Here is a 25,386-nt window from a genome sequence, read left to right as displayed (position 1 = left end):
TGTATGGCTTACAAAAACATCTCAGATAGAGTGCCTTGGTACTCGATGAGCTGTTGGAGACTTGAAATAACAGTATTAGCAAGACTTAGTGTGATAATCTATTCATTTATTTCCTAACAATAAAAACAAGAGTAATGAACACACAGTGTTTACCACACAATGTTCTAAATATTTTACAGATTAACTGATTTCATCCTCATACTCCTTAGAAATGTACTCTACTATGCACACTTTACAAATGACAAATTAAAGCTTCTATCAGTAAAGTTAGCTAATGAGTATCAAAGAACTAGTAAGAGGTTAAATAAACCCAAAGCTTAAGCTCTTAAAGCACTAGACAGCTATAAAGGAAAGGCAACAAAAGCCAACGTGGGCAGCAATGTTAAGAGCCTAGTGGAATCAAGAGCATCAGGAAATACGAGGACCAGAGGTGAAAATGGAAGATTTGGTCGTATCAGAATCACATGACAGGTTTGTTGGGAGGAAAAGAGGAAAAAGCCCAAACAAACAATTGCACTGAATCCAAATTCAGAGAGATGGGTTCTAGGAATTAACTTTTTTTTAAAAAAAAGAAAAACCAAACAAAGTTGGATAATTTTGAAGCGAAACCAGCTTTGGGAACATTTGTAGTGGATCTCTAAGGTCTCTTTCTGTTTCAACATTCTAGTTAACCCTCTGAATGAATTTTCCAGAAATGAAAGGCGGGAGGGAGGAATACCAGCACCGAGAAAACGGATATGCAATTACAGTCCACACCGTTTATGCTCCCATTTTCACTAAACAGTCTCTCAGAAATAGGGACAGAGCAGACAAATGGAAGGAGGGGTGTGGTGTTCATCAGTGCTGGCTAAAAAAGCCTGCTTCCCCACCCCCCCTCCCCCCACCTCCCAGGATTTTTCAGTACCATTAGCAGAAAGAAACCCCTCCTGACTATAGAAACAGGTGGTCACGACAGGGAAGCCTGGCGTGCTGCAGTCCACGGGGTCGCAAAGAGTCGGACACGACTGAGCGACTCAACCAACAACCGACTGCAAATTAGGTGGTCTCCTCAGATCCTCTCGGGCTAACGCCGGATGTCAGCTCACAAACGCTTCAGGAAACCTCTTGGATGGGGGCCGTCTTCTCCGGGGCCAAAAGAATCCGGCTCCGCAGAAGAGGTGTTCGCTCTGCAATTTACAGCCTCAAGAACTCTTACTCTCAAGCGATGATTACTTCTGCACATACCTGACGGTCCTCTGGTGAGATTGATCTCTTCCTCGGTAACCAAGTAATCCACTCTTCCGTTCATATTTTACTCTCTGGCTTCCCGACCGGGGTCAGCGAGGATCGGTGCAGGTGAAGGTGAGAAGCACTGCCGGCACAGCCACAACACCGCACTTTCGGTTTCAGCAGCCGCGAACCGGAAAAGGAAGCCGGATGAGGGGCGAGCGCCGGGAATGCCGGGAATTGTGGTTCTGGCTGCCGCCCGGCAGGAACTCTCACCTGGTCCTCAAATCAAACTACAAGGTGAGCAAGGAGCGCGTTTCTGTCATGATTTTACCATTCCAGACGGATTCGGGGCGGGGCGGGCTGGATAGGAAAGCTAAGAGACATAAAATAGTTGCTCAGTTCAGTTCAGTCGCTCAGTCGGGTCCGACTCTTTGCGACCCTAACGGACCGCAGCCCGCCAGGCCTCCCTGTCCATCACCGACTCCCTGGAGTTTACTCAGACTCATGTCCATTGACTCAGTGACGCCATCCAACCATCTCATCCTCTGTCGTCCCCTTCTCCTCCCGCCTTCAGTCTTTCCCAGCATCAGGGTCTTTTCAAATGAATCAGCTCTTCGCATCAGGTGGCCAAAGTATTGGAGTTTCAGCTTCAACATCACTCCTTCCAATGAATATTCAGGACTGATTTCCTTTAGGATGGACTGGTTGGATCTCCTTGCAGTCCAAGGGACTCTCAAGAGTCTTCTCCAACACCACAGTTCAAACGCATCAATTCTTCGGCACTCAGCCTTCTTTATAGTCCAACTCTCACATCCATACATGACTACTGGAAAAACCATAGCCTTGACTAGACAGACCTTTGTTGGCAAAGTAATGTCTTTGCTTTTTAATATGATGTCTAGGTTGGTCGTAGCTTTTCTTCCAAGGAGCAAGCGTCTTTTAATTTCACAGCTGCAGTCACCATCTACAGTGATTTTGGAGCCTGAGAAAATAAAGTCTCTCACTGTTTCCATTGTTTCCCTATCTATTTGCCATGAACTGATAGGACCACACACCATGATCTTGGTTTTTGAATGATGAATTTTAAGCCAGTTTTTTCATTCTCCTCTTTCACTTTCATCAAGAGGCTCTTTAGTTCCTCTTCACTTTCTGCCATAAGGGTGGTGTCATCTGCATATCTGAGGTTATTGATAATTCTCCCAGCAGTCTTGATTCCAGCTTATGCTTCATCCAACCTGGCATTTTGCATGATGTACTCTGCATATAAGTTAAATAAGCAGGGTGACAGTATACAGCCTTGACATACCCCTTTCCCAATTTGGAACCAGTCTGTTGTTCCATGTCCAGTTCTGTTGCTTCCTGACTTGCATATAGGTTTCTCAAGAGGCAGGTCAGGTGGTCTGGTATTCCCATCTCTTTCAGAATTTTCCACAGTTTCTTGTGATCCACACAATCAAAGGCTTTGGCGTAGTCAATAAAGCAGAAGTAGATATTTTTCTGTAATTCTCTTGCTTTTTCTATGATCCAGTGAATGTTGACAACTTGATCTCTGGTTCTTCTGCCTTTTCTAAATCCAGCTTGAACATCTGGAAGTTCACAATTCACATACTGTTGAAGCCTGGCTTGGAGAATTTTGAGCATTATTTTGCTAGGGTGTGAGATGAGTGCAATTGTGCAGTAGTTTGAACATTCTTTGGCATTGTCTTTCTTTGGAATTGGAATGAAAACTGACCTTTCCAGTCCTGTGGCCACTGCTGAGTTTTCCAAATTTGCTGGCATATTGAGTGCAGCACTTTCACAGCATCATCTTTTAGGATATGAAATAGCTCAGCTGGAATTTCATCACCTCCACTAGCTTTGTTTATAGTGATGCTTCCTAAGGCCCACTTGACCTTGCAGTCCAGGATGTCTGGCTCTAGGTGAGTGATCACACCATGGTGGTTATCTGGGTCATTGAGATCTTTTTTTGTATAACTCTGTGTATTTTTGCCACCTCATCTTAATATCTTCTGCTTCTGTTAGCTTCATACTGTTTCTGTCCTTTATTATGCCCATCTTTCCATGAAATATTCCCTTAGTATTTCTAATATTCTTGAAGAGATCTCTAGTCTTGTCCATTCTACCTAAGAGGCTCGTTTAGCCTTTTAAAGACTTGCATACATGTAAGAGAGACAGAAGAAAGATTTTAATTACAAGTTTGTTCAAGAAAATTCTCTATGGAAGGGGAGAGGGGTAAAGGTCTCTCCCTGTTGGTAAGAGGGAAAATTCAGTCTTTTTTTTTCTTTTAAGTCACTACAATAAGACCAGTAAACAGAGTAGTTTCAGATTTGATTATTAATCTGAATTGGAATGTCTTCATTGGAATTGAACTTTTCATTCTTCCACCAATCCCAGTGGCTTAACTCCAGGTTGTTTCTCAAAGCAGATGCTACTGTGTTTATCAACCAAAACAAGAAAGAGGCAGATTCAGCAGGAAGGCCTTTTATTTGCCAATCTTGAGAGAAGTTAATATGGAGTAGTGGAAAGAACACAGGAGGTGATATTAGAAGTCCTGGTCTCAAGTTTCAGCTCCATCTTCTTCCAGTTGTCTGGCTTTGATCAGATAACTTAATATCTCCCAGTTATGTTTTCCCCGTCTTAAAAAGGGCAAAATAACAGATCTTTAAAATGTTTTTGAAAAAAGTAAATGAGATGAAAATTTTTTAAAATGACTTCTCAACTTCAAACTCAGATTCATGCCATCCTCAACTTGTGGCCCTGCTTAACACGTTAATTGAATGAGTAAAGTGATCATAATGAAAAAAAGTATGATAAGTGAAAAAAAATGGTAAGTAGATGACACTGGAATGCCAAGAGAGAAGAGATCAAATTGAAATTGGAAAAGAAAATCAAGAAAGTCATCAATGAAGTCAATCAATTTTGAGGAAAAAAAGAAGTTTCTTACAGACTGCATGGTGGTAGGGGGAATCACTATTCCGTACTTGCGAAGATTGCCCTTTTCACCTGAGCACTCAGCTTCCAAAGAAATATAAGAAACTATACAAGAAAAAGGGTCACCAAATAAATTGAATAAGTACTGATGGTAAAGAATCTGCCTGCAATGCAGGAGACCCGGGTTTGATCCTTGGGTTGGGAAGATCCCCTGGAGAAGGGAATGGCAAAGCACCCCAGTATTCTTGCTTGAGAATTCCATGGAGAGAGAAGCCAGGCAGGCTACAGTCCTTGGGATCCCAAAGAGTTGGACACGACTGAGAGACTGTCACTTCATTTCATTGGCAATAAGTGGAGGGACAGATAAAGCATTTAAATTCCCTGTATATATTAATGTAAATGTAATTTTTAAGAATGAGGAAACTTTATTATTCAGCTACAGAATGACCAATGCAAGAACATATGCTAGTTCTTCATAGGGGTTGGACTGGCTAAGGACGACCAGCTGAAGATTCGTGGATTTTAAGTGCTTTTGGCTCACTGAAGCTAAAGTGAGAATTTCCTTGCAATGAGTAGAATTTCCTTTCTGTCCCTTGTCACAAGTTTAAAAACCTCACAACTTGTATTAATATAACCATTTGGGGTCTGCTTTTAACTTGGACTAGTTTAATTTTGGAGTGGGAAATGGCAACCCACTCCAGTATTCTTGCTTGAAAAATTCCATGGACAGAGGAGCCAGAGTTGGGCACAACTGAAGCGACTTAGCACACACACATGCATAGCCTTCAAAGAGCTCACTGTGCTATTTCCCTGGTTGTCCCATGGTTGGGAATCCACTTTTCAAATCAGGGGACATCAGCGTATGATCCCTGGTTGGGGAACTAGGATCCCACAGGCTGAGAAGCAACTTGGCCCATGCACTGAAACTACTGAGCACATGTGCTCTAGAACCCATGCACTGCTACTAGAGAAAGCCTGAGTGCTGAAATGAAGACCCAGTTCAGTTGGGGGAAAGAAAGAAACACAACTCACAGTGAAATGGGGAGAAATAACAGGAGTTCTCATGGATTGTGTAATTGTACTGGGGCTTCACGTGTTATGTCAGTGTTAATTCCTTCACGTAATAAACTGAAAAGAGCCATGCTGTCTAAAAAAAAAAGAAGAAGAATGAGGAAACCTTAATATGCAGGAAGGCAGAAAACAGAGGAAATGGGAGTTTCCATTAAGAGAAAACAATTAAAAAAATCTGTGGAATCAGGTCAGGGGAGTCATGTTGTTTCCGAATGCAAGTCCATGTGCCTAATGCACAGTGAGGCCAAACAATATGTCCCACCTAAGAATTATTTTTCTGCTCTGAATTAACATGTTATCTAAAGCTAAACAAATTTTACATGTAGATGTACAGCTAATGGAATGTTGATTTTACATGTGTAGACTAGCAGTCAAGATTTTACTTTTTTGCTATGTTATTATTTCTTTGTCCCAGCACTACATATTTATAAGATATTCCTTTACTTTGTGCCTTTTTAAAAAATTTATTTACTCATTTATTTATTGGGCAAATTTGGTGTTGACCTCTGTATGTTTTTTTTTTCTGGACTATTATTTAAAATTTTGTCTGTTATCCTTTTTTTTTAATTTTAATTTTTACTTTATTTTACTTTACAATACTGTATTGGTTTTGCCATACATTGACATGAATCCACCATGGGTGTACATGAGTTCCCAAACATGAACCCCCCTCCCACCTCCCACCCCATATCATCTCTCTGGATCATCCCCATGCACCAGCCCCAAGCATCCTGTATCCTGCATCAGACATAGACTGGCGATTCGTTTCTTACATGATAGTATACATGTTTCAATGCCATTCTCCCAAATCATCCCACCCTCTCCCTCTCCCTCAGAGTCCAAAAGTCCACTCTACACATCTGTGTCTCTTTTGCTGTCTCGCATACAGGGTCATCATTACCATCTTTCTAAATTCCATATATATGTGTTAGTATGCTGTATTGGTGTTTTTCTTTCTGGCTTACTTCACTCTGTATAATCGGCTCCAGTTTCATCCATCTCATTAGAACTGATTCAAATGTATTCTTTTTAATGGCTGAGTAATACTCCATTGTGTATATGTACCACAGCTTTCTTATCCATTCATCTGCTGATGGACATCTAGGTTGTTCCCATGTCCTGGCTATTATAAACAGTGCTGCAGTGAACATTGGGGTACATGTGTCTCTTTCTATTCTGGTTTCCTTGGGGGATTGCTGGGTCATAAGGCAGTTCTATTTGCAATTTTTTAAGGAATCTCCACACTGTTCTCCATAGTGGCTGTACTAGTTTGCATTCCCACCTACAGTGCAAGAGGGTTCCCTTTTCTCCACACCCTCTCCAGCATTTATTGCTTACAGACTTTTGGATCGCAGCCATTCTGACTGGTGTGAAGTGGTACCTCATTATGGTCTTGATTTGCATTTCTCTAATAATGAGTGATGTTGAACATCTTTTCATGTGTTTGTTAGCCATCCTCATGTCTTCTTTGGAGAAATGTCTATTTAGTTCTTTGGCCCATTTTTTGATTGGGTTGTTTATTTTTCTGGAATTGAGCTGCATAAGTTGCTTGTATATTTTTGAGATTGGTTGTTTGTCAGTTGCTTCATTTGCTATTATTTTTTCCTATTCAGAAGGCTGTCTTTTCACCTTGCTTATATTTTCCTTTGTTGTACAGAAGCTTTTAATTTTAATTAGATCTCATTTGTTTATTTTTGCTTTTATTTCCAGGATTCTGGGAGGTGGGTCATAGAGGATCCTGCTGTGATTTACGTTGGAGAGTGTTTTGCCTATGTTCTCCTCTAGGAGTTTTATAGTTTCTGGTCTTATGTTTAGATCTTTAATCCATTTTGAGTTTATTTTTATGTGTGGTGTTAGAAAGTGATCTAGTTTCATTCTTTTATAAGTGGTTGACCAGTTTTCCCAGCACTACCTGTTAAAGAGATTGTCTTTACTCCATTGTATATTCTTGCCTCCTTTGTCAAAGATAAGGTGTCCATATGTGTGTGGATTTATCTCTGGGCTTTCTATTTTGTTCCATTGATCTATATTTCTGTCTTTGTGCCAGTACCATACTGTCTTGATGACTGTGGCTTTGTAGTAGAGCCTGAAGTCAGGCAAGTTGATTCCTCCAGTTCCATTCTTCTTTCTCAAGATTGCTTTGGCTGTTCGAGGTTTTTTGTATTTCCATACACATCGGGAAATTATTTGTTCTAGTTCTGTGAAAAATATCACTGGTAGTTTGATAGGGATTGCATTGAATTTGTAAAGTGCTTTGGATAGTATACTCATTTTCACTATATTGATTCTTCCGATCCATGAACATGGTATATTTCTCCATCTATTAGTGTCCTCTTTGATTTCTTTCATCAGTGTTTTATAGTTTTCTATATATAGGTCTTTAGTTTCTTCAGGTAGATATATTCCTAAGTATTTTATTCTTTTCATTGCAATGGTGAATGGAATTGTTTCCTTAATTCCTCTTTCTACTTTCTCATTATTAGTGTATAGGAATGCAAGGGATTTCTGTGTGTTGATTTTATATCCTGCAACTTTACTATATTCATTGATTAGCTCTAGTAATTTTCTGGTGGAGTCTTTAGGGTTTTCTTTGTAGAGGATCATGTCATATACATGCCTGTGTGCATGCTAAGTTGCTTCAGTCGTGTCCAACTCTTTTCAACCCTATGGACTGTAGCCCAACAGGCTCCTCTGTCCATGACAAGAATAGGAGATCTTCTCAACCCAGGGATCAAACCCACATTTCTTCTGTGTCCTCTGTTGGCAGACAGGTTCTTTACGGCTCACGCTACCTGGGAAGCCCTGTCCTTACACACATACCTTAATTAGGATCTTGGGTAAATCTTGGCCCTTTAAACTTCCAACATAAACTTGAGAATCATCTCAGGTTTTACAAAATGGCTGTTGAAACTTTGATTGGGTTGCATTAATTTTTTACACCAAGCTGGAGCAAGATTATATCTTTATGATTCTGAATCCTCTAACCCATGACATGGATTATCATTACATTTATTTTCAGTCACTTTAACCTCAGAAAATATTTTTTTTCTGTGAAATAGTCTTGAATACTTTTATTCAATGTAAAACTTGGATACTTTTAAGCTATTATAAATTGTTTCTGAAACTTTCAATTTTTTTACCCTGGTGTATAGAAATACAATTGATCTTTGTTGACCTTACATCTTACAAACTTGTTAAACTAAGTTATCAATTCTAATAACTCATTTGTGAAGGCTTTTGGATTTTTCATACAAACAATCACATTCAAATAATGACATTTAAAATTTTCTTTCCAATCTTTCACCAATTGTTTTCATTTTCATGCCTTACTGGATTGGCTAGGACTTCTGGTACATTGTTGAATAGAAGTGGTAAGAGTAAGAATTCTGTGCAAATCCTTGATCTGATCTTAAAGGGAATGATTTCAACATTTCACCATTAAGCCTGACATTTTTTGGGTAGGATTTCTATAATCTTGAATCAAAATAAAAAATTTCCTCTCCATTTTTAGTACTATTGTTGCAGGAAGGGCCCGAAACTGGGCTCTTGTCTAACACTCAGAAATGAATTGTCTGAGGAGACACATGTGCTGACAAAGCAAGAGATTTTATTGGGAAAGGGCATCCGGGTGGAGAGCCTTAGGGTAAGGGAACCCAGGAGAACTGCTCTGCCATGTGGCTCACAGTATTGGGTTTTATGGTGATGGGATTAGTTTCTGGGTAGTCTTTGGCCAATCATTCTAATTCAGAGTCTTTCCTGGTGGTGCACACATCACTCAGCCAAGATGGATGCTAGCAAGAGTGATTCTGGAAAGTGGACAGACACGCGGTGTCTCCTTTCGACCTTTCCCAAACTCTTCCGGTTGGTGGTGGTTTATTAGTTCCGTACTCCTTATCAGGGTCTCCTGTCATAAAACAACTCAGGCAACTGGTTACTATGGTGCCTGGCCAGGATGGGCGGTTTCAATCAGTGTGCTTCCCCTAACACTATTAGTAAGTGAGGTGACCTAAAAAATTTCCCCTGATTGCTTTCATGGTTATTTTCCTTTTCACTGCTTTTGGCAAATTTTCTATGATGTGTATTTATCTTATTGTTGTTATTATTATTATCATTACTACTACTACCACAGCTATGTCTATTCTGTGTGTAGCTTATAGCATTTTTTGAGTTTGCAGCTTATCTTTCATGAGATTTGGCAAATTCTCACCATTGTTTTGTTCAAATGTTGCTTTTGTTCCATTCATTTTTTATTTGTGTCCTAGAACTTCAATTGTATGTAAGTTAGATTTTCTCACAGCATCCTCTTTTTATTTGGGCTTCCCTCATAGCTCAGTGGGTAAAGAATCTGCCTGCAATGCAGGTTTGATTCCTGGGTCGGGAAGATCCTCTGGAGAAGGAAATGGCAACCCACTCCAGTGTTCTCGTCTGGAGAAGAGGAGTCTGGCAGGCTACAGTCCATGGGATCGCAAGAGTCAGACATGACTTAGCAACTAAACCACCACCTCTTTATATTTAACCCTCTCATCACTGTCTCTTTCTTAACCCTCTCATCACTGTCTTAATCCTTTCATGTCTCCATGTTTTATTCTGGATTTTTTTTTTCCAGAACTTTCTTTCAGTTTAGTAATTCTCTATTCAGTTGTGTTTCATTTCTTACTGTTTCTATCTACTGAATCTTAAACACTTGTCATTATATTTTTCATATTAGAATTCAGTTTGGTTCTTTTTCAAACTTACTATGTCTTTTATAGCTTCCAGTTCTTTGCCAAAACTTAAAATCTTGTCTTTTATCTTAAATCTATTAAGCATAGTTTTCTAAGTCTGTGCCTAATATAATAATTAGCTAGCTCTAATAGCTAGAGTCCCCACAGATCTAATATTTGTTCTTTCTGCCGGTTCTTGTTTATGTTACCTTATCTCTTTGTGTTCCTAGCTATTTAAAAACTTTTATTGAATACTGTATATTGCAGAATCAGAATTAATTTCTGGCCCAAGATGACATTTTCATTATCCAGAGAGCATTTCCTTTTTTTTCCTTCTGCCAGTGCTCAGGGGCAATAGCAATCCAAAATATTTTGATCCAAATTCAGGGATTGAAATAATTAGATTTTTAAAAAACAGTGAGATATAATTACATGCCATAAAATTCACCTGTTTAAAGCATACTTACAGTTCAAGAGTTTTAGTATACTTGTAGAGTTCTGCAACTTTCACCATAATCTAATTATAGAACAATTTTATCCAAACAACTTTATGCCATAAAGAAATCCTGTTCCAAGTAGTACTCATTCCTTACTCCCTTCCCAACTCTACTGCTGCTGCTGCTAAGTCGCTTCAGTTGTGTCCGACTCTGTGCAACCCCATAGACGGCAGCCCACTAGGCTCCTCTGTCTCTGGAATTCTCCAGGCAAGAATACTGGAGTGGGTTGCCATTTCCTTCTCCAATGTATGAAAGTGAAAAGCAAAAGTGAAGTCGCTCAGTCGTGCCCAACTCTTAGTGACCCCATGGACTGCAGCCTACCAGGCTCCTCTGTCCATGGGATTTTCCAGGCAAGAGTACTCTGCTGCTGCAAAGTCGCTTCAGTCGTGTCCAACTCTGTGCAACCCCATAGATGGCAGCCCACTGGGCTCCTCTGTCTCTGGGATTCTCCAGGCAAGAACACTGGCGTGGGTTGCCATTTCCTTCTCCATTGCGTGAAAGTGAAAAGCGAAAGTGAAGTCACTCAGTCGTGCCCGACTCTCAGTGACCCCATGGACTGCAGCCTACCAGGCTCCTCCATCCATGGGATATTCTAGGTAAGAGTACTGGAGTGGCTTGCCAGTGCCTTCTCTGAATCTAGTCACAAAAGACCACATTCTGTGCTATTCTTTTTATGAAAAGTCTAGAAAAAGCAAAGCCTGGAAACCAAAAGTAGATTAGCAGTTCCCTAGAGTACTCTAATCTACTTTTGGTTTCCAGGCTTTGCTTTTTCTAGACTTTTCATAAAAAGAATAGCGCAGTATGTGGTCTTTTGTGACTAGCTTCCTTCAATTAGCATATTTTCAAGCTTCATTGTGTCGTAGCATGTGTCAATACTTTATTCTTTCTTATTGTTATTAGTATTCCATCAAATGGATATACATTCTTATTTATTTATCAGTTAATGGCATTTGGATTATTTCCACTTTGGTTATTATAAATATTGCTGCTGTGCATATGTATGTACTAGGTTTTGTGTGGATGTTTTAATTTCTCTTGGGTATATGAATTGCTGAGTCATATGGCAACTCTATGTTTAATATTTTAAGAAATTTGCAACTGGTTTACGAAGTGAATGGATTCTGGGCTGAAGTTCCTATAAGTGTCAGTCAGCTGCACTTTTAAAAGCAGAAATTGATTTAGTCCATTCTGGCTGCTATAACCAAATGCCATACACTGGGTGGCTTATTTACAACAGTAATTTATTTCTTACAGTTCTGAGCTGAGAAGTCCAAGACCACAGTGCCAACAGATTCAGTGTCTGGTAAGAGCCCAGTTCCTGGCTCACAGAGTTTTCTAGCTATAACCTCACGTAGCAAGAAGGAGCAAGAGGGCTCTCTTGAGCGTCCCATACAAAGGCAGTAATTCCATTCATGAAGGCTCCACTTTCATGACTAATCAACTCCCAAAACCACCTCTAAAATCCATCACAATAGGGATTAGGTTTCAAGATGAATTTGGAGGAGTTAAAAACATTGAGCTCATGGCAGAAATACTCTCAAGGAAAAACAACACTAAATGCCATGCTCAACTCTGAATTCCTTTCTTCTCTCTGTTCTCAGCCTGATAATTATTCTCTATCTTGTTACATATTTTATGCCTTAAAGTAGATTTCTTACTATACATTCTATCTAGATGGTCTAGTTTTCTCAGAGTTTGATCTGAATTACGTAGTCTATCACTATTGGTAGTAGAAGTCCTTTAGTTATTTTCTTTAGTTGTCAGTTCTGCCCAACTCTACTGTGAATTCTTTGACAAAAATGGCTGTGTGTCTTGTTCATTTCTGCAGTACCAGATCCTATCATCTAATACATATTTTATAAATGTTATGCAAGTGTTAAGTTCTTGCTTTCAAGTATGGAATGGATGCTGAGTAATTAAAGCTGCTCACAAACTCTGGGAAAGCCAGAGAGCCAACCACAGTAGCAATGAAGCTAGAGCAAACTTAGGTCCACAAATGGTCTAAGGCAGACCAGGCCATTGTTGCTGATGGGCCCATGCACTGCACTTGTATTACTGATACCAATAAAGCTACATTCTAGAGCTGCTCCTGGGAAAGTAGGGCTATTGCTACTGCTAAACAGGAAGACCAACAAGAAAAGGGATGGCAGTAGGGAAGAGCAGGGAAAACTGAGGAAGAGAGTGCAGGAATGGGACATGGTAAATTTTGGAGAAACCTGATCTTGTGAAAGAATTGATAAGGGAATTTAGTCTTTTTTCAGTCTTTCAGAAATGTCATCATCCTCCAAGCCATTTAAATTCCACTGTTGTTCAAAAGGATTTCTTCAGTAGCTGCTATTTGGTCCATGTGTCCCAACAGCTTCTATGTAAATGACTTTCAAGTAGAACAAGAAACTTGTTAATAAAAAGGATTATATTTCTCATCCACTTACATAGATATAATTTTTATAGTAAGAATGCTTCTTCAGAAGCATGGTACTCCTCCAGGAATATCATCTGGTTCTCAAATCCTGTCCACAAGTATATCAGATCCAAAACCAAGAAGTAACTTTGTAGAGGACTGGGATAATCTGTCTATGCCACAAAAGACTTTGTTTTTAAATACACTTTGCTATTAATATATACCAAAAGATTTCTATGCAATAGGAAATGAAGGACTATCCAGAATCCAAGTGACTGCTTCATCTCATTTCTTATATATAGGGTCCCTAGAGGGAAATGGCAACCCACTGCAGTATTCTTGCCTGGAGACTCCCATGGACAGAGGAGCCTGGTGGGCTACAGTCCATGGGGTCGCAAAGAGTCGGACACAATTGAGCGAGTTCACTTTACTAAGCAGTCTGTTATCTTTCCACTTTAAAGTCTTCCTCTATTTGATAAGAGTAAGTAGTTGGGTGGGATGAAGGTACTCCATATTGGCCAGAACTAGAAGTCCTCTACCCATACGTTTTTAAAGGGATGGGTATTAGCCTAATATGTAGATATATCATAAGTTATAAACATCAGTGCTTTTTTTTTTAACATACAGGTTATCTCTTTTTCTTTTCTTCAGAATTACAGATAATATCATAAAGAACATCTATTACTTTGCAGAGGTCCAAATGTTAGGTCAAAAAGGATATTCATTTAAATTTTGATAAGTTTATTGAATTCCCATTCAATTAATTCATAACTTAATTATGTGAATGAGCATCTGTTTCTGTACATTTTCACTAACTTCATTCTCTTCACTTCAGTTCAGTTGCTCAGTTTTTTCCAACTCTTTGCGATCACATGAACTGCAGCATGACAGGCTTCCCTGTCCAACACCAACTACTGGAGCTTGCTCAAACTCATGTCCGTTGAGTTAGTGATACCATCCAACCATCTCATCCTCAGTTGTCCCCTTCTTCTCTTGCCTTAAATCTTTCCCACCTAGCATCAGGGTCTTTTCCAGTGACTCAGCTCTTCGCATCAGGTGACCAAAGTATTGAAGCTTCAGCATCATCATCAGTTCATACAATGATTACTCAGGACTGATTTCCTTTAGGATTGACTCGTTTTGATCTCCTTGCAGTCCAAGCTACTCTCAGGAGTCTTCTCCAACACCAGTGTTTAAAAGCTTCAGTGCTTCAGTGCTCAGCTTTATTTATGGTCCAACTTTCATATCCATACATGACTACTGGAAAAACCATAGCTTTGACTATTCCAACCTTTGTTGGCAAAGTAATGTCTCTGCTTTTTAATATGTTCTCTAGCTCAGTCATAGCTTTTCTTCCAAGGAGCAAGCATCTTTTAGTTTCACAGCTGCAGCCACCATCTACAGTGATTTTGGAGCCCAAGAAAATACAGTCTGTCACTGTTTCCATTCTTTCCCCATCTATTTGCACTGAAGTGATGGGACCTGATGCCATGATCTTAGTTTTCTGAATGTTGAGTTTTAAGCCAGCTTTTCACTCACCTCTTTCACTTTCATCAGAGGCTTCTGAGTTCCTCTTCACTTTATGCTCTAAGGGTGGTATCATCTGCATATCTGAGGTTGTTGATATTTCCCAGCAATCTTGATTCAAGCTTGTGCTTCTTCCTGCCTGGGATTTCACATGATGTACTCTGCATATAAGTTAAATAAGCAGGGTGACAATATACAGCCTTGACGTACTTCTTTCTCAATTTGGAACCAGTCCGTTGTTCCATGTCCATTTCTACCTGTTGCCTCTTGACCTGGGTACAGATTTCTCAGGAGGCAGGTATAGTTGTATGGTATTCCCATCTCTTGAAGAATTTTCCATAGTTTGTTGTGATCTACACAGTCGAAGACTTTAGCGTAGTCAACAAAGCAGAATTAGATGTTTTTCTGGAATTCTCTTGCTTTTTCTATGATCCAGCAGATGTTGGCATTTTGATCTCTGGTTCCTCTGCCTTTTCTAAATCCAGCTTGAACATCTGGACGTTGTCGGTTCATGTACTTTTGAAGCCTAGTTTGGAGAATTTTGAGCATTAGTTTGGTAGCCTGTGAGATGACTGCAATTGTGTGATAGTTTGAACATTCTTTGGCATTGCTTTTCTTTGCGATTGGAATGAAAACTGATCTTTTCCAGTCCTGTGGCCACTGCTGAGTTTTCCAAATTTGCTGACATATTGAGTGCAACTTTCACAGCATCATCTTTTAGGATTTGAAATAACTCAGCTGGAATTCTATCACCTCCACTAGCTTTGTTTGTAGTGATCCTTCCTAAGGCCCATGTGGCTTTGCATTCCAAGATGTCTGATTCTAGGTGAATGATCACACCATCGTGGTTATCTGGGTTATTAAGATCTTTTTTGTATAGTTCTTCTGTGTATTCTTGCCACCTCTTCCTAATATCTTCTGCTTCTGTTAGGTCCATACTGTTTCTGTTCTTTATTGTGCCTATCTTAGCACGAAATGTTCCCTTGGTATCTCTAATTTTCTTGAGGAGATCTCTAGTTTTTCCCATTGTATTATTTTCCTCTGTTTCTTTGCATTGATCACTGAGGAAGGCTTTCTTATCTCTCCCTGATATTCTTTGGAACTCTGCATTCAGATGGGTATATCTTTCCTGTTCTCCTTTGCCTTTCACTTCTCTTCTTTTCTCAGCTATTTGTAAGGCCTCCTCAGACAACCATTTTACCTTTTTGCATTTCTTTTTCTGGAGGATGGTTTTGATCACTGCCTCCTGTACAATGTTATGAACCTCCATCCATAGTTCTTCAGGCACTCTGTCTGCCAGATCTAATCCCTTGTATCTATTTGTCACTTCTCCTGTATAATCGTAGGGATTTGATTTAGACCAAACCTTAATGGTCTGGTGGTTTTCCCTACTTTCTTCAATTTAAGCCTGAATTTGGCAATAAGGAGTTCATGATCTGAGCCACAGATAGCTCCCAGTCTTTTTTGCTGACTGTATAGAGCTTCTCCATCTTTGGCTGCAAAGAATATAATCAGTCTGATTTTGGTTGACCATCTGGTGATGTCCATGTGTAGTCATCTCTTGTGTTGTTGGAAGAGGTTGTTTGCTATGACCAGTGCATTCTCTTGGCAAAACTCTACTAGCCTTTGCCCTGCTTCATTCTGTACTCCAAGGCCAAACTTGCCTGTTACTCCATATGTTTCTTGACTTCCTACTTTTGCATTCCATTCCCCTATGATGAAAAGAGTCATTCAACTTGAGCTTCTTCGACATTACTGATTTGGGCATAGCCTTGGATTACTGTGATATTGAATAGATTGCCTTAGAAATGAAAATATATCATTGTGTTATTTTTGAGATTGCTTCCAAGTACTGCATTTCAGACTCTTTTGTTGACTATGAGGGCTACTCCATTTCTTCTAAGGGATTCTTGCCCACAGTAGTAGATATAATGCTCATCTGAGTTAAATTCACCCATTCCAGTCCATTTTAGTTCACTAATTCTTAAGGTGTCAATGTTTACTCTTGTCATCGCCTGTTTGACCACTTCCAATTTACCTTGATTCATGGGCCTAATATTCCAAGTTCCTGTGCAGTATTGTTCTTTATAGCATTGGACTTTACTTCCGTCACCAGTGACATCCACAGCTGGGCTTTGTATTTGCTTTGGCTCAGCCTCTTCATTCTTTCTGGAGCTATATCTCCACTCTTCTCCAGTAGCTTGTTGGGCACCTACCGACTTGGAGAGTTCATCTATCAGTGTCATATCTTTTTGCCTTTTCATACTGCTCACTAACTTTGTGGGTGATCATAATGTTTTAATCTTTATAGCTAGCTACAGAATACTATTTAAGATCTCGTTGAGGGACTTCCTATTGATCCAGTGGCGAAGACTCCACACCCCCAATGCAGGGAGCTGGGGTTTGATCCCTGGTCTAGGAACTAGATCCCAGATGCCACAGCTAAGAGTTTGCATGCCACAACTAAAGACCTGGCATGGCAAAATTAAAAAAGGAGAGATCTCACTGATTCATGTTTCTTTGGATGCTATTAAGGTTGAAAAAAGTTTTAGTGTTAAGTGGTAACTTGTATGTGTCTGCAAATTTGAAAAACTCAGCAGTGGCCACAGGACTAGAAAAGGTCAGGTTTCATTCCAATCCCAAAGAAAGGCAATGCCAAAGAATGCTTAAACTACCGCACAATTGCACTCATCTCACATGCTAGTAAAGTAATGCTCAAAATTCTCCAAGCCAGGTTTCAGCAATATGTGAACTGTGAACTTCTAGATGTTTAAGCTGGTTTTAGAAAAGGCAGAGGAACCAGAGATCAAATTGCCAACATCCGCTGGATCATGCAAAAAGCAAGAGAGTTCCAGAAAAACATCTATTTCTGCTTTATTGATTATGCCAAAGCCTTTGACTGTGTGGATCACAATAAACTGGAAAATTCTGAGAGAGATGGAAATACCAGACCACCTGACCTGCCTCTTGAGAAACCTGTATGCAGGTCAGGAAGCAACAGTTAGAACTGGACATGGAACAACAGACTGATTCCAAATAGGAAAAGGAGTATGTCAAGGCTGTATATTGTCACCCTGCTTATTTAACTTCTATGCAGAGTACATCATGAGAAATGCTGGACTGGATGAAGCACAAGCTGGAATCAAGATTGCTGGGAGAAATATCAATAACCTCAGGTATGCAGATGACGCCACCCTTATGGCAGAAAGTGAAGAAGAACTAAAAAGCCTGTTGATGAAAGTGAAAGAGGAGAGTGAAAAAGTTGGCTTGAAGCTCAACATTCAGAAAACTAAGATCATGGCATCCAGTCCCATCACTTCATGGGAAATAGATGGAGAAACAGTGGAAACAGTGGCTGACTACTTTTCTGGGCTCCAAAATCACTGCAGATGGTGACTGCAGCCATGAAATTAAAAGATGCTTGCTCCTTGGAAGGAAAGTTATGACCAACCTAGACAGCATATTAAAAAGCAGAGACATTACTTTGTCAACAAAGGTCTGTCTAGTCAAGGCTATGGTTTTTCCAGTGGTCATGTATGGATGTGAGAGTTGGACTATAAAGAAAGATGAGCATCAAAAAATTGATGCTTTTGAACTGTGGTGTTGGAGAGGACTCTTGAGAGTCCCTTGGACTCCAAGGAGATCCAACCAGTCCATTCTAAAGGAGATCAGTCCTGGGTGTTCACTGGAGGGACTGATGCTGAAGCTGATACTTCAGTACTTTGGCCACCTGATGCGAAGATCTGACTCATTTGAAAAGACACTGATGCTGGGAAAGATTGAGGGCAGGAGGAGAAGGGGACAACAGAGGATGAGATGGTTGGATGGCATCACTGACACAGTGACATAGGTTTGAGTGAACTCCAGGAGTTGGTGATGGACAGGGAGGCCTGGCGTGCTGCGGTTCATGGGGTTGCAAAGAGTCGGACATGACTGAGCAACTGAACTGAACTATAGATGGTTCTACAAATATGATATTAAATACTTAACATCAGTATGTGTTTCAGTGAATTGATACATATCAATTGTGTGTCATTTATCGTTCAAACATATTTAAGAGGCCTTCTTTTTGTTGTTGTTGTTGTTACATAAATTAACCCATTTATTATAGGCTGGCAATATCATCAAATGGTGGTGCTTCACCTGGTCCTTCAATTCCTTCAGTCTTCTGATGGCAGACTTTACTGTGGCACCAGAAGTGGTGTGTAGGTCCAGGCCCCACCAGCTATAGTTTTCATGCAGGAACCACAGTTCCAAATGCCCACAGCTCATCTCTTCATCTTGGCGTTGCCACAGAAGGAGCAGGTATACTTGGCATGCTGGCTGATTTCAATTTTCTTCACCATTTTCCTGAGGGAGGCACCTTAATGGGTCCTGTATTTGCCCACAATTCCGACCTTCTTGGTGCGTTTTGCCATGTTAATGCAACCTAGGTCTGAGCCCAAGAGCTAAGAGGCCTTACTTCTTAATGGAAGATTTTAATGATGATGATCAATATTTGTGAGATATTTCTACGTTTTCCCTATCCTATTGGTGGTGTGCTCAGAATAGGTGTTATGCTCAGAATAGGTGGTATGCTCAGACTTCTCCAAAATAATAAAAATATTCTTGTGGAAAAATAATTCCTCTTCTCACCCACTTCCCCTCTGCCCAGAGATGTCCACATTCTAATCACTGGAAACTGTGAATAGGTTATCTTATGCAGCAAAAAGGAATTAAGAGGTGGAATTTAGATAGTAAACAGCTGTTCTTCAAATAAGAAAATTATCCTTGATGATCTAGTGGCCCTAGTGTAATCACCTGGGTCTTTAAAAGTGGAAAGGGGAGGCAGAAGAAAAGGTCAGAGTGATGCAACAAGATATGAGAAGGGCTTAACTTCCATGGTTGGCTTTGCAGGTAAAGGAAGTGGCCAAAAGCCTATGAAAGTGAGTGGCCTCCAGAAGCCAGGGAAAGCAAGGAGAGAGAGTCTCTCTTAGGGCCTGCAGAAAGGAATACAACCCCGACAACACCCTGATTTTAGCCCAGTGAGACCCACATCAGACTCAGACCTCCAGAACTGTGAAAATAGAAAAAAAAATTTAAGCCACTAAGTTTGTGACAATTTGTTACCCCAACAATAGAAAACCAATGTCGATGGTAAAGTAGTGCACAGATATTATCAAAAGGTATAGAAATGGGACACAGGGTTTGGAAAGCACTATATGCTGCAAGAATGCTGAGGGATACACGTGTGTGTAGAGTTATATGTAATTACCTGTGGAAAGCAGGGTTACCTTGGAGGTGGACAGAATTAGGAGCGGCACTCTTTGACTGAAACTGTCTAGTAATCCAACTGCTGAGTCGCTTCAGTCGTGTCCAACTCTGTGCGACCCCATAGATGGCAGCCCACCAGGCTCCCCCATCCCTGGGATTCTCCAGGCAAGAACACTGGAGTGGGTTGCCATTTCCTTCTCCAATGCATGAGAGTGAAAAGTGAAAGTGAAGTCACTCAGTCGTGTCCGACTCTTTGCGACCCCATGGACTGCAGCCCACCAGGCTCCTCCGTCCATGGGATTTTCCAGGCAACAGTGCTGGAGTGGGGTGCCATTGCCATTATAGCAAACTGAAGTTAACTAGAGTATGAGGCACCTTCTTTCTCTGGCCCTGGGCTATATTAAGAGAACACCCACCCCAATAATTCCAAAGTCTGTGTTACATTCAAAATTGCACTTGGTTACCTACTAATATAAATTCAAGCATGCAGTACGAATGTTCCTTAAATAGCAAAAAGCAACATGAAGATAGCAATAAAAAATAAACAATAAAAGTTATTAGTTGATGTTGAGGAAAAAGGGCACTAGAATACTGGCAAATCTGCTTAAGAATTCTAGCAAAAACCCAGTAAACCAAGATCCATGTAGCATCTAAATTTTAGGGATGATACCTCATTCTCTATGTTTTGATTAGCAATAAAACCTGAGAAGCCAAACCATTCTCTTCTTTATAAAAGTCCACGTACTAAGGTGAGGAACTGCATAGACCTGCCATTTTGCCTGCAGTAGTTACCTGATCTACGAATATGTTTTTGTGTATAGCAGTCATGTGTGCTATTACAAAATACTGAGAGGAGAAGGAAGTGACACTCATAGGGGGAGAACCTTGATTCTTGAAAAAGAACAGAAAAAAGATGAGACTAATTTACTAATATTGTTGTTCTTTGGGGGAAAACCTACCACACAATTGCATTCATCTCACGTGCTAGTAAAGTAATGCTCAAAACTCTCCAAGCCAGGCTTCAGCAGTACGTGAACCATGAACTTCCTGATGTTCAAGCTGGTTTTAGAAAGGGCAGAAGAACCAGAGATCAAATTGCCAACATCCACTGGATCGTGGAAAAAGCAAGAGAGTTCCAAAAAAACATCTATTTCTGCTTTATTGACTATGCCAAAGCCTTTGACTGTGTGGATCACAATAAACTGTGGAAAATTCTGAAAGAGATGGGAATACCAGACCACCTGACCTGCCTCTTGAGAAATCTGTATGCAGGTCAGGAAGCAACAGTTAGAACTAGACCATGGAACAACAGACTGGTTTCAAATAGGAAAAGGAGGACGTCAAGGCTGTATACTGTCACCCTGCTTATTTAACTTCTATGCAGAGTACATCATGAGAAACGCTGGACTGGAAGAAACACAGGCTAGAATGAAGATTGCTGGGAGAAATATCAATAACCTCAGATATGCAGATGATGCCACCCTTATGGCAGAAAGTGAAGAGGAACTAAAAAGCCTCTTGATGAAAGTGAAAGTGGAGAGCGAAAAAGTTGGCCTAAAGCTCAACATTCAGAAAACGAAGATCATGGCATCCGGTCCCATCACTTCATGGGAAATAGATGGGGAAACAGTGGAAACAGTGTCAGACTTTAGTTTTGGGGGGTTCCAAAATCACTGCAGATGGTGACTGCAGCCATGAAATTAAAAGACGTTTGCTCCTTGGAAGAAAAGCTATGACCAACCTAGACAGCATATTAAAAAGCAGAGACATTACTTTGCCAACAAAGGTCCATATAGTCAAAGCTATGGTTTTTTCCAGTAGTCATGTATGGATGTGAGAGTTGGACCATAAAGAAAGCTGAGTGCCGAAGGATTGATGCCTTTGAACTGTAGTGTTGAAGACTCTTCAGAGCCCCTTACACTGTGAAGAGATCAAACCAGTCAATCCTAAATGAAATCAGTCCTGAGTATTCATTGGATGGACTGATGCTAAAACGCCAATACTTTGATCACCTGATGTGAAGAACTGACTCATTGGAAAGATCCCAACACTGGAAAAGATTGAAGGCAGGAGGAGAAGAGGAGAGGATGAGATGGTTGGATGGCATCACCAACTTGATGGACATGAGTTTGAGCACATTCTGAGAGATGGTGAAGGACAGGGAAATCTGGAGTGTTACAGTCCATGGGGTCACAGAGAGTCGGACATGGCTGAGCGACTGAACTGATACTAGGAGAAATCTTGCCCTAAAAATTGAGGGGACTCTTGTTGCATAAGTGTGTGTGTGTGCTAAGTCGCTTCAGTCATGTCCAACTCTTTGCAACCCTACGGACTGTGGCCCACCAGGCTCCTCTGTCCATGGGATTCTCCAGGCAAGAATACTGGAGTGGTTTACCATTTCTTCCAGGGAATCTTCCCAAGTCCATGGGGTCGCAAAGAGTTGGACAGGACTGAGGGACGAACAATAACAACAGCAATAGGCAAACAGAATAAAAGCCTTTAATTTCTAATGAATTGAATCATTAGAATCAAGTAGGAGGGTATTTGTTACTTGAAATGCATCAGTAGATGAACAACTTATCAAGCACTACAAATACCCACAGTGACACTGTTCCACAGAAAGAAAATGATAGTTTTCCAGAAACCAAACCTAAAATCATGGATTACTGCAATCTATCTGATTGTTGTTTTTAGTTGCTAGGTCATGGCCAACTCTGTTGTGATGCCATGGACTGTAGCCCAACAGGCTCCTTTCTGCATGGGATTTCCCAAGTAAGAATAGTGGAGCACGTTACTATTTCCTTCTCCAGTGGATCTTCACAATCCAGGGATTAAACCTGTCTCCTGCATTGGAAGGTGGATTCTTTAATAATGAACCACCAATCTAATTGATAAAGAATTCAAAATAGCTGTCACGAAGAAACTCAACGAGGTACAAGAAAACTCAGAAACCCAGTTCAATTGGTTTAGCAATAAAATTAATGAACATAATACTTTAACAAGGATATTGAAACTCTAAAAAAGAACCAAACATAAATTCGGCCACTGAAGAACTCAGTATATAGAATGAAGAATGCATTAGTAATCACTGGAAACAGAGCAGGTCATATGGAAGAGCATCTATTTGTCACTTCCACTGTATATTCACAAGGGATTTGATTTAGGGCATACCTGAATGGCCAACTGGTTTTCTGTATTTCTTCAATATAAGCCTCAGTTTTGCAATAAGGAGTTCATGATCTGAGCCACAGTCAGCTCTTTGTCTTGTTTTTGCTAACTGTATAGAGCTTCTCCATCTTTGGCTGCAAAGAATATAATTAACCTGATTTTGGTCTTGCCCATCTGGTGATGTCCAGGTATAGAGTCACCTCTTGTGTTGTTGGAAGAGGGTGTTTGCTATGACCAGTGTGTTCTCTTGGCAAAACTCTGTTAGCCTTTTTCCTGCTTCATTTTGTACTCCAAGGCCAAACTTGCCTGTTACTCCAGGGAACTGTTGATTTCCTACTTTTGCATTCCAATCCCCCCATGATGAAAAGGACACCTTCTTTGGTGTTAGCTCTAGAAGGTCTTATAGGTCTTCATAGAACTCATCAATTTAAGCTTTCTTCGGCATTATTGCTTGGGGCATAGACTTGTGTTAGAGTGATCTTGAATGGTAATCAGCCAACATCATTCTGTCCTTTTTGAGACTGCACTCAAGTACTGTATTTCAGACTCTTCTGTTGACTATGAGGGCTACTACATTTCTTCTAAGGGATTCTTGCCCACAGTAGTAGATAAAATGGTCATCTGAATTAAATTTGCCATTTCCATTCATTTTAGTTCACTGATTCCTAAGATGTCAGTGTTCACTCTTGCCATCTCCTGTTTGACCACTTCCAATTTACCGTGATTCATGGACCTGACATTCCAGATTCCTATGCAATATTGTTCTTTACAATCACTCAGTGAATCGGCACATGAATTAATCCTTTCCATCTCCTTTTCTGCTGGAATTTGTCCAAAGAAGAAACCCGCTGGTCTGCCTGACTGGTGACTTCCTAACATTTTATCAGTCCAGGATCTCTAATGTTTCTGCTGCCAATAAAGTGCGTTTTGTGCCTTTCCTTAACTCATAGGTGATACACACAAAAACTGATCAGTGATTGCTTTGCAAAGTTCCCAAAGTTGGGGACCATATTTCAGTCCACCTCATCCTGAGCAGCCTCAGACTGAATGTTTCCATTGCTAGCACCTTTTTCTTCACAGAACTTACATTCCTGCTGTAACCTTGTGCCTATCAGGAGGCTGGTCCCCAGCACCAGGTATGATTCTGTGCCTTGTGCCTATCAGGAGACTGGTCCCCAGCACCGGGTGTGATTCTGTGCCCTGCAATGCACCACAGAACCAAGCTGAGCAGAAGGGCTGGAACCTGAATTTAAATCTCACGTCCGTAAGTTAGGAGCGTCCCTGGTGGCTCAGTGGTAAAGAATCCACCTATCAATGCAGGAGATGGGTGTGATCCCTGGATTGGGAAGACCCCCTGGAGAAGGAAATGGCAACCCACTCCAGTATTTTTGCCTGGAGAATCCCATAGACAGAGGAGCCTGGCGGGCTACAGTCCATGGGGTCGCAAGGAATAGGACACGACTGAGTGACTACACAGCAACAATCCATTAGTTGATGAGGTCAAGATGAACTTAAATGAGCCCATTCCCTACAAGAATGTCAGTGAAGTCATGGGGAGTCAGGGTATATAACCTTTTAATTAATCTGATTTTTACTTTCTACAGATAGGAATTAAGCTCAGGTTAATTCTCATTTCTCAGGAAACAAATTGTAATTTAGCTCAGCACCAAGGATGCCCTCCAGTCACGGTATTATAGTTCCTTGTGCTAGGGATCACAGATCCAGCTAGAGCAGCTAAGCCTGCTCTCAGATGTTGGAGGCACATAGCAGAATTTGTCCAGCAAACCTTTAGTCACTTACTCTCCTTAACTGACTTGTCAAGTGCCAGAAACTAGTTTCCAAAAGAGATGAACTGTTCTCCACTGGTATTCTTTTTCCACTCCCCTCCCCTGTGCCTCGTTGTCTGCCTGACACAGCAGCACGGAAGCTTGGGTGCAGATCTAGTCCTGAATAGTGGCAGGTGGCCTCAGAATGACAGTGTGAAATGTAATCAAAGAAATCAGCTCCATCTGGGGGAGGGGGCCACTTCATGACAGTTGAGAGAGTAAATAGTCACAGGACTTTGATTTCAATAGATATGGACTGGGATATGAAATGAAATAAATAGCCAGCTAGGTGCTAAAAATTTAAACAGCCCACAGGTTATTTCAAGATTGTCTCATCAGTTACAAGCAGTTCAAAACTGAACACTTTAGCTTTTTCCAAGTGCTCATTTCTCATGAACAGAGGAGAGAAATGGGCCTTGGGATTTGGGAGTGGAGCCAGACGCATTGGATGTTAAGAGGTAGGAATGCTCCTTTTCTACCCAATACAATTTTCGGCAAGAGACCCCCCTGCCTGGCTCCCACATACACAAAAGAGTAGTGTCACAAGACCATGAGACATGTCAGTGAAATGAAATCCATTCCCTCCTTGAGGTCTGTGATCTGACATAGATCTGAGATCATTCTTAGAGATCTAATCTAGTTATTTAATGTTCAGGAAGATAATGAAATGGAGCCCCAGGAGGGTAAGGCTAATGCTGGGATCACAGACTGGACTCCCTACACACCTGGTACTTACAGACATCACTTACTCACAGATCCACTCTTCCTCATCCAGGCTTTGTACTCAGGGGACAAACATC

At 40.7% G+C, this 25,386-nt stretch overlaps 2 protein-coding genes and 1 pseudogene across 2 annotated transcripts in view; 1 reads left to right on the top strand and 2 right to left on the bottom strand.

Moving 5' to 3' along the window:
- The window catches only part of LOC120852760 (synaptojanin 2 binding protein), a 40,032-nt gene extending 38,618 nt beyond the window's left edge, over positions 1-1,414 (bottom strand). The window contains exon 1 of the mRNA XM_040226176.1: positions 1,225-1,414. Within this exon, the coding sequence (XP_040082110.1) occupies positions 1,225-1,288 (64 nt within the window). The 5' untranslated portion in view covers positions 1,289-1,414. The remainder of the gene's footprint in view (positions 1-1,224) is intronic.
- The window catches only part of LOC120852761 (cytochrome c oxidase assembly protein COX16 homolog, mitochondrial), a 41,175-nt gene continuing 17,190 nt past the window's right edge, over positions 1,402-25,386 (top strand). Inside the window, exon 1 of the mRNA XM_040226178.1 lies at positions 1,402-1,506. Within this exon, the coding sequence (XP_040082112.1) occupies positions 1,417-1,506 (90 nt within the window). The 5' untranslated portion in view covers positions 1,402-1,416. The remainder of the gene's footprint in view (positions 1,507-25,386) is intronic.
- Positions 18,388-18,757, bottom strand: LOC120852762 (annotated as a pseudogene).

Source organism: Oryx dammah, unplaced genomic scaffold (genome assembly GCF_014754425.2).
Source record: "Oryx dammah isolate SB20612 unplaced genomic scaffold, SCBI_Odam_1.1 HiC_scaffold_26, whole genome shotgun sequence".
NCBI lineage: Eukaryota > Metazoa > Chordata > Mammalia > Artiodactyla > Bovidae > Oryx > Oryx dammah.
This window is presented reverse-complemented; position numbering and strand designations above follow the sequence as displayed.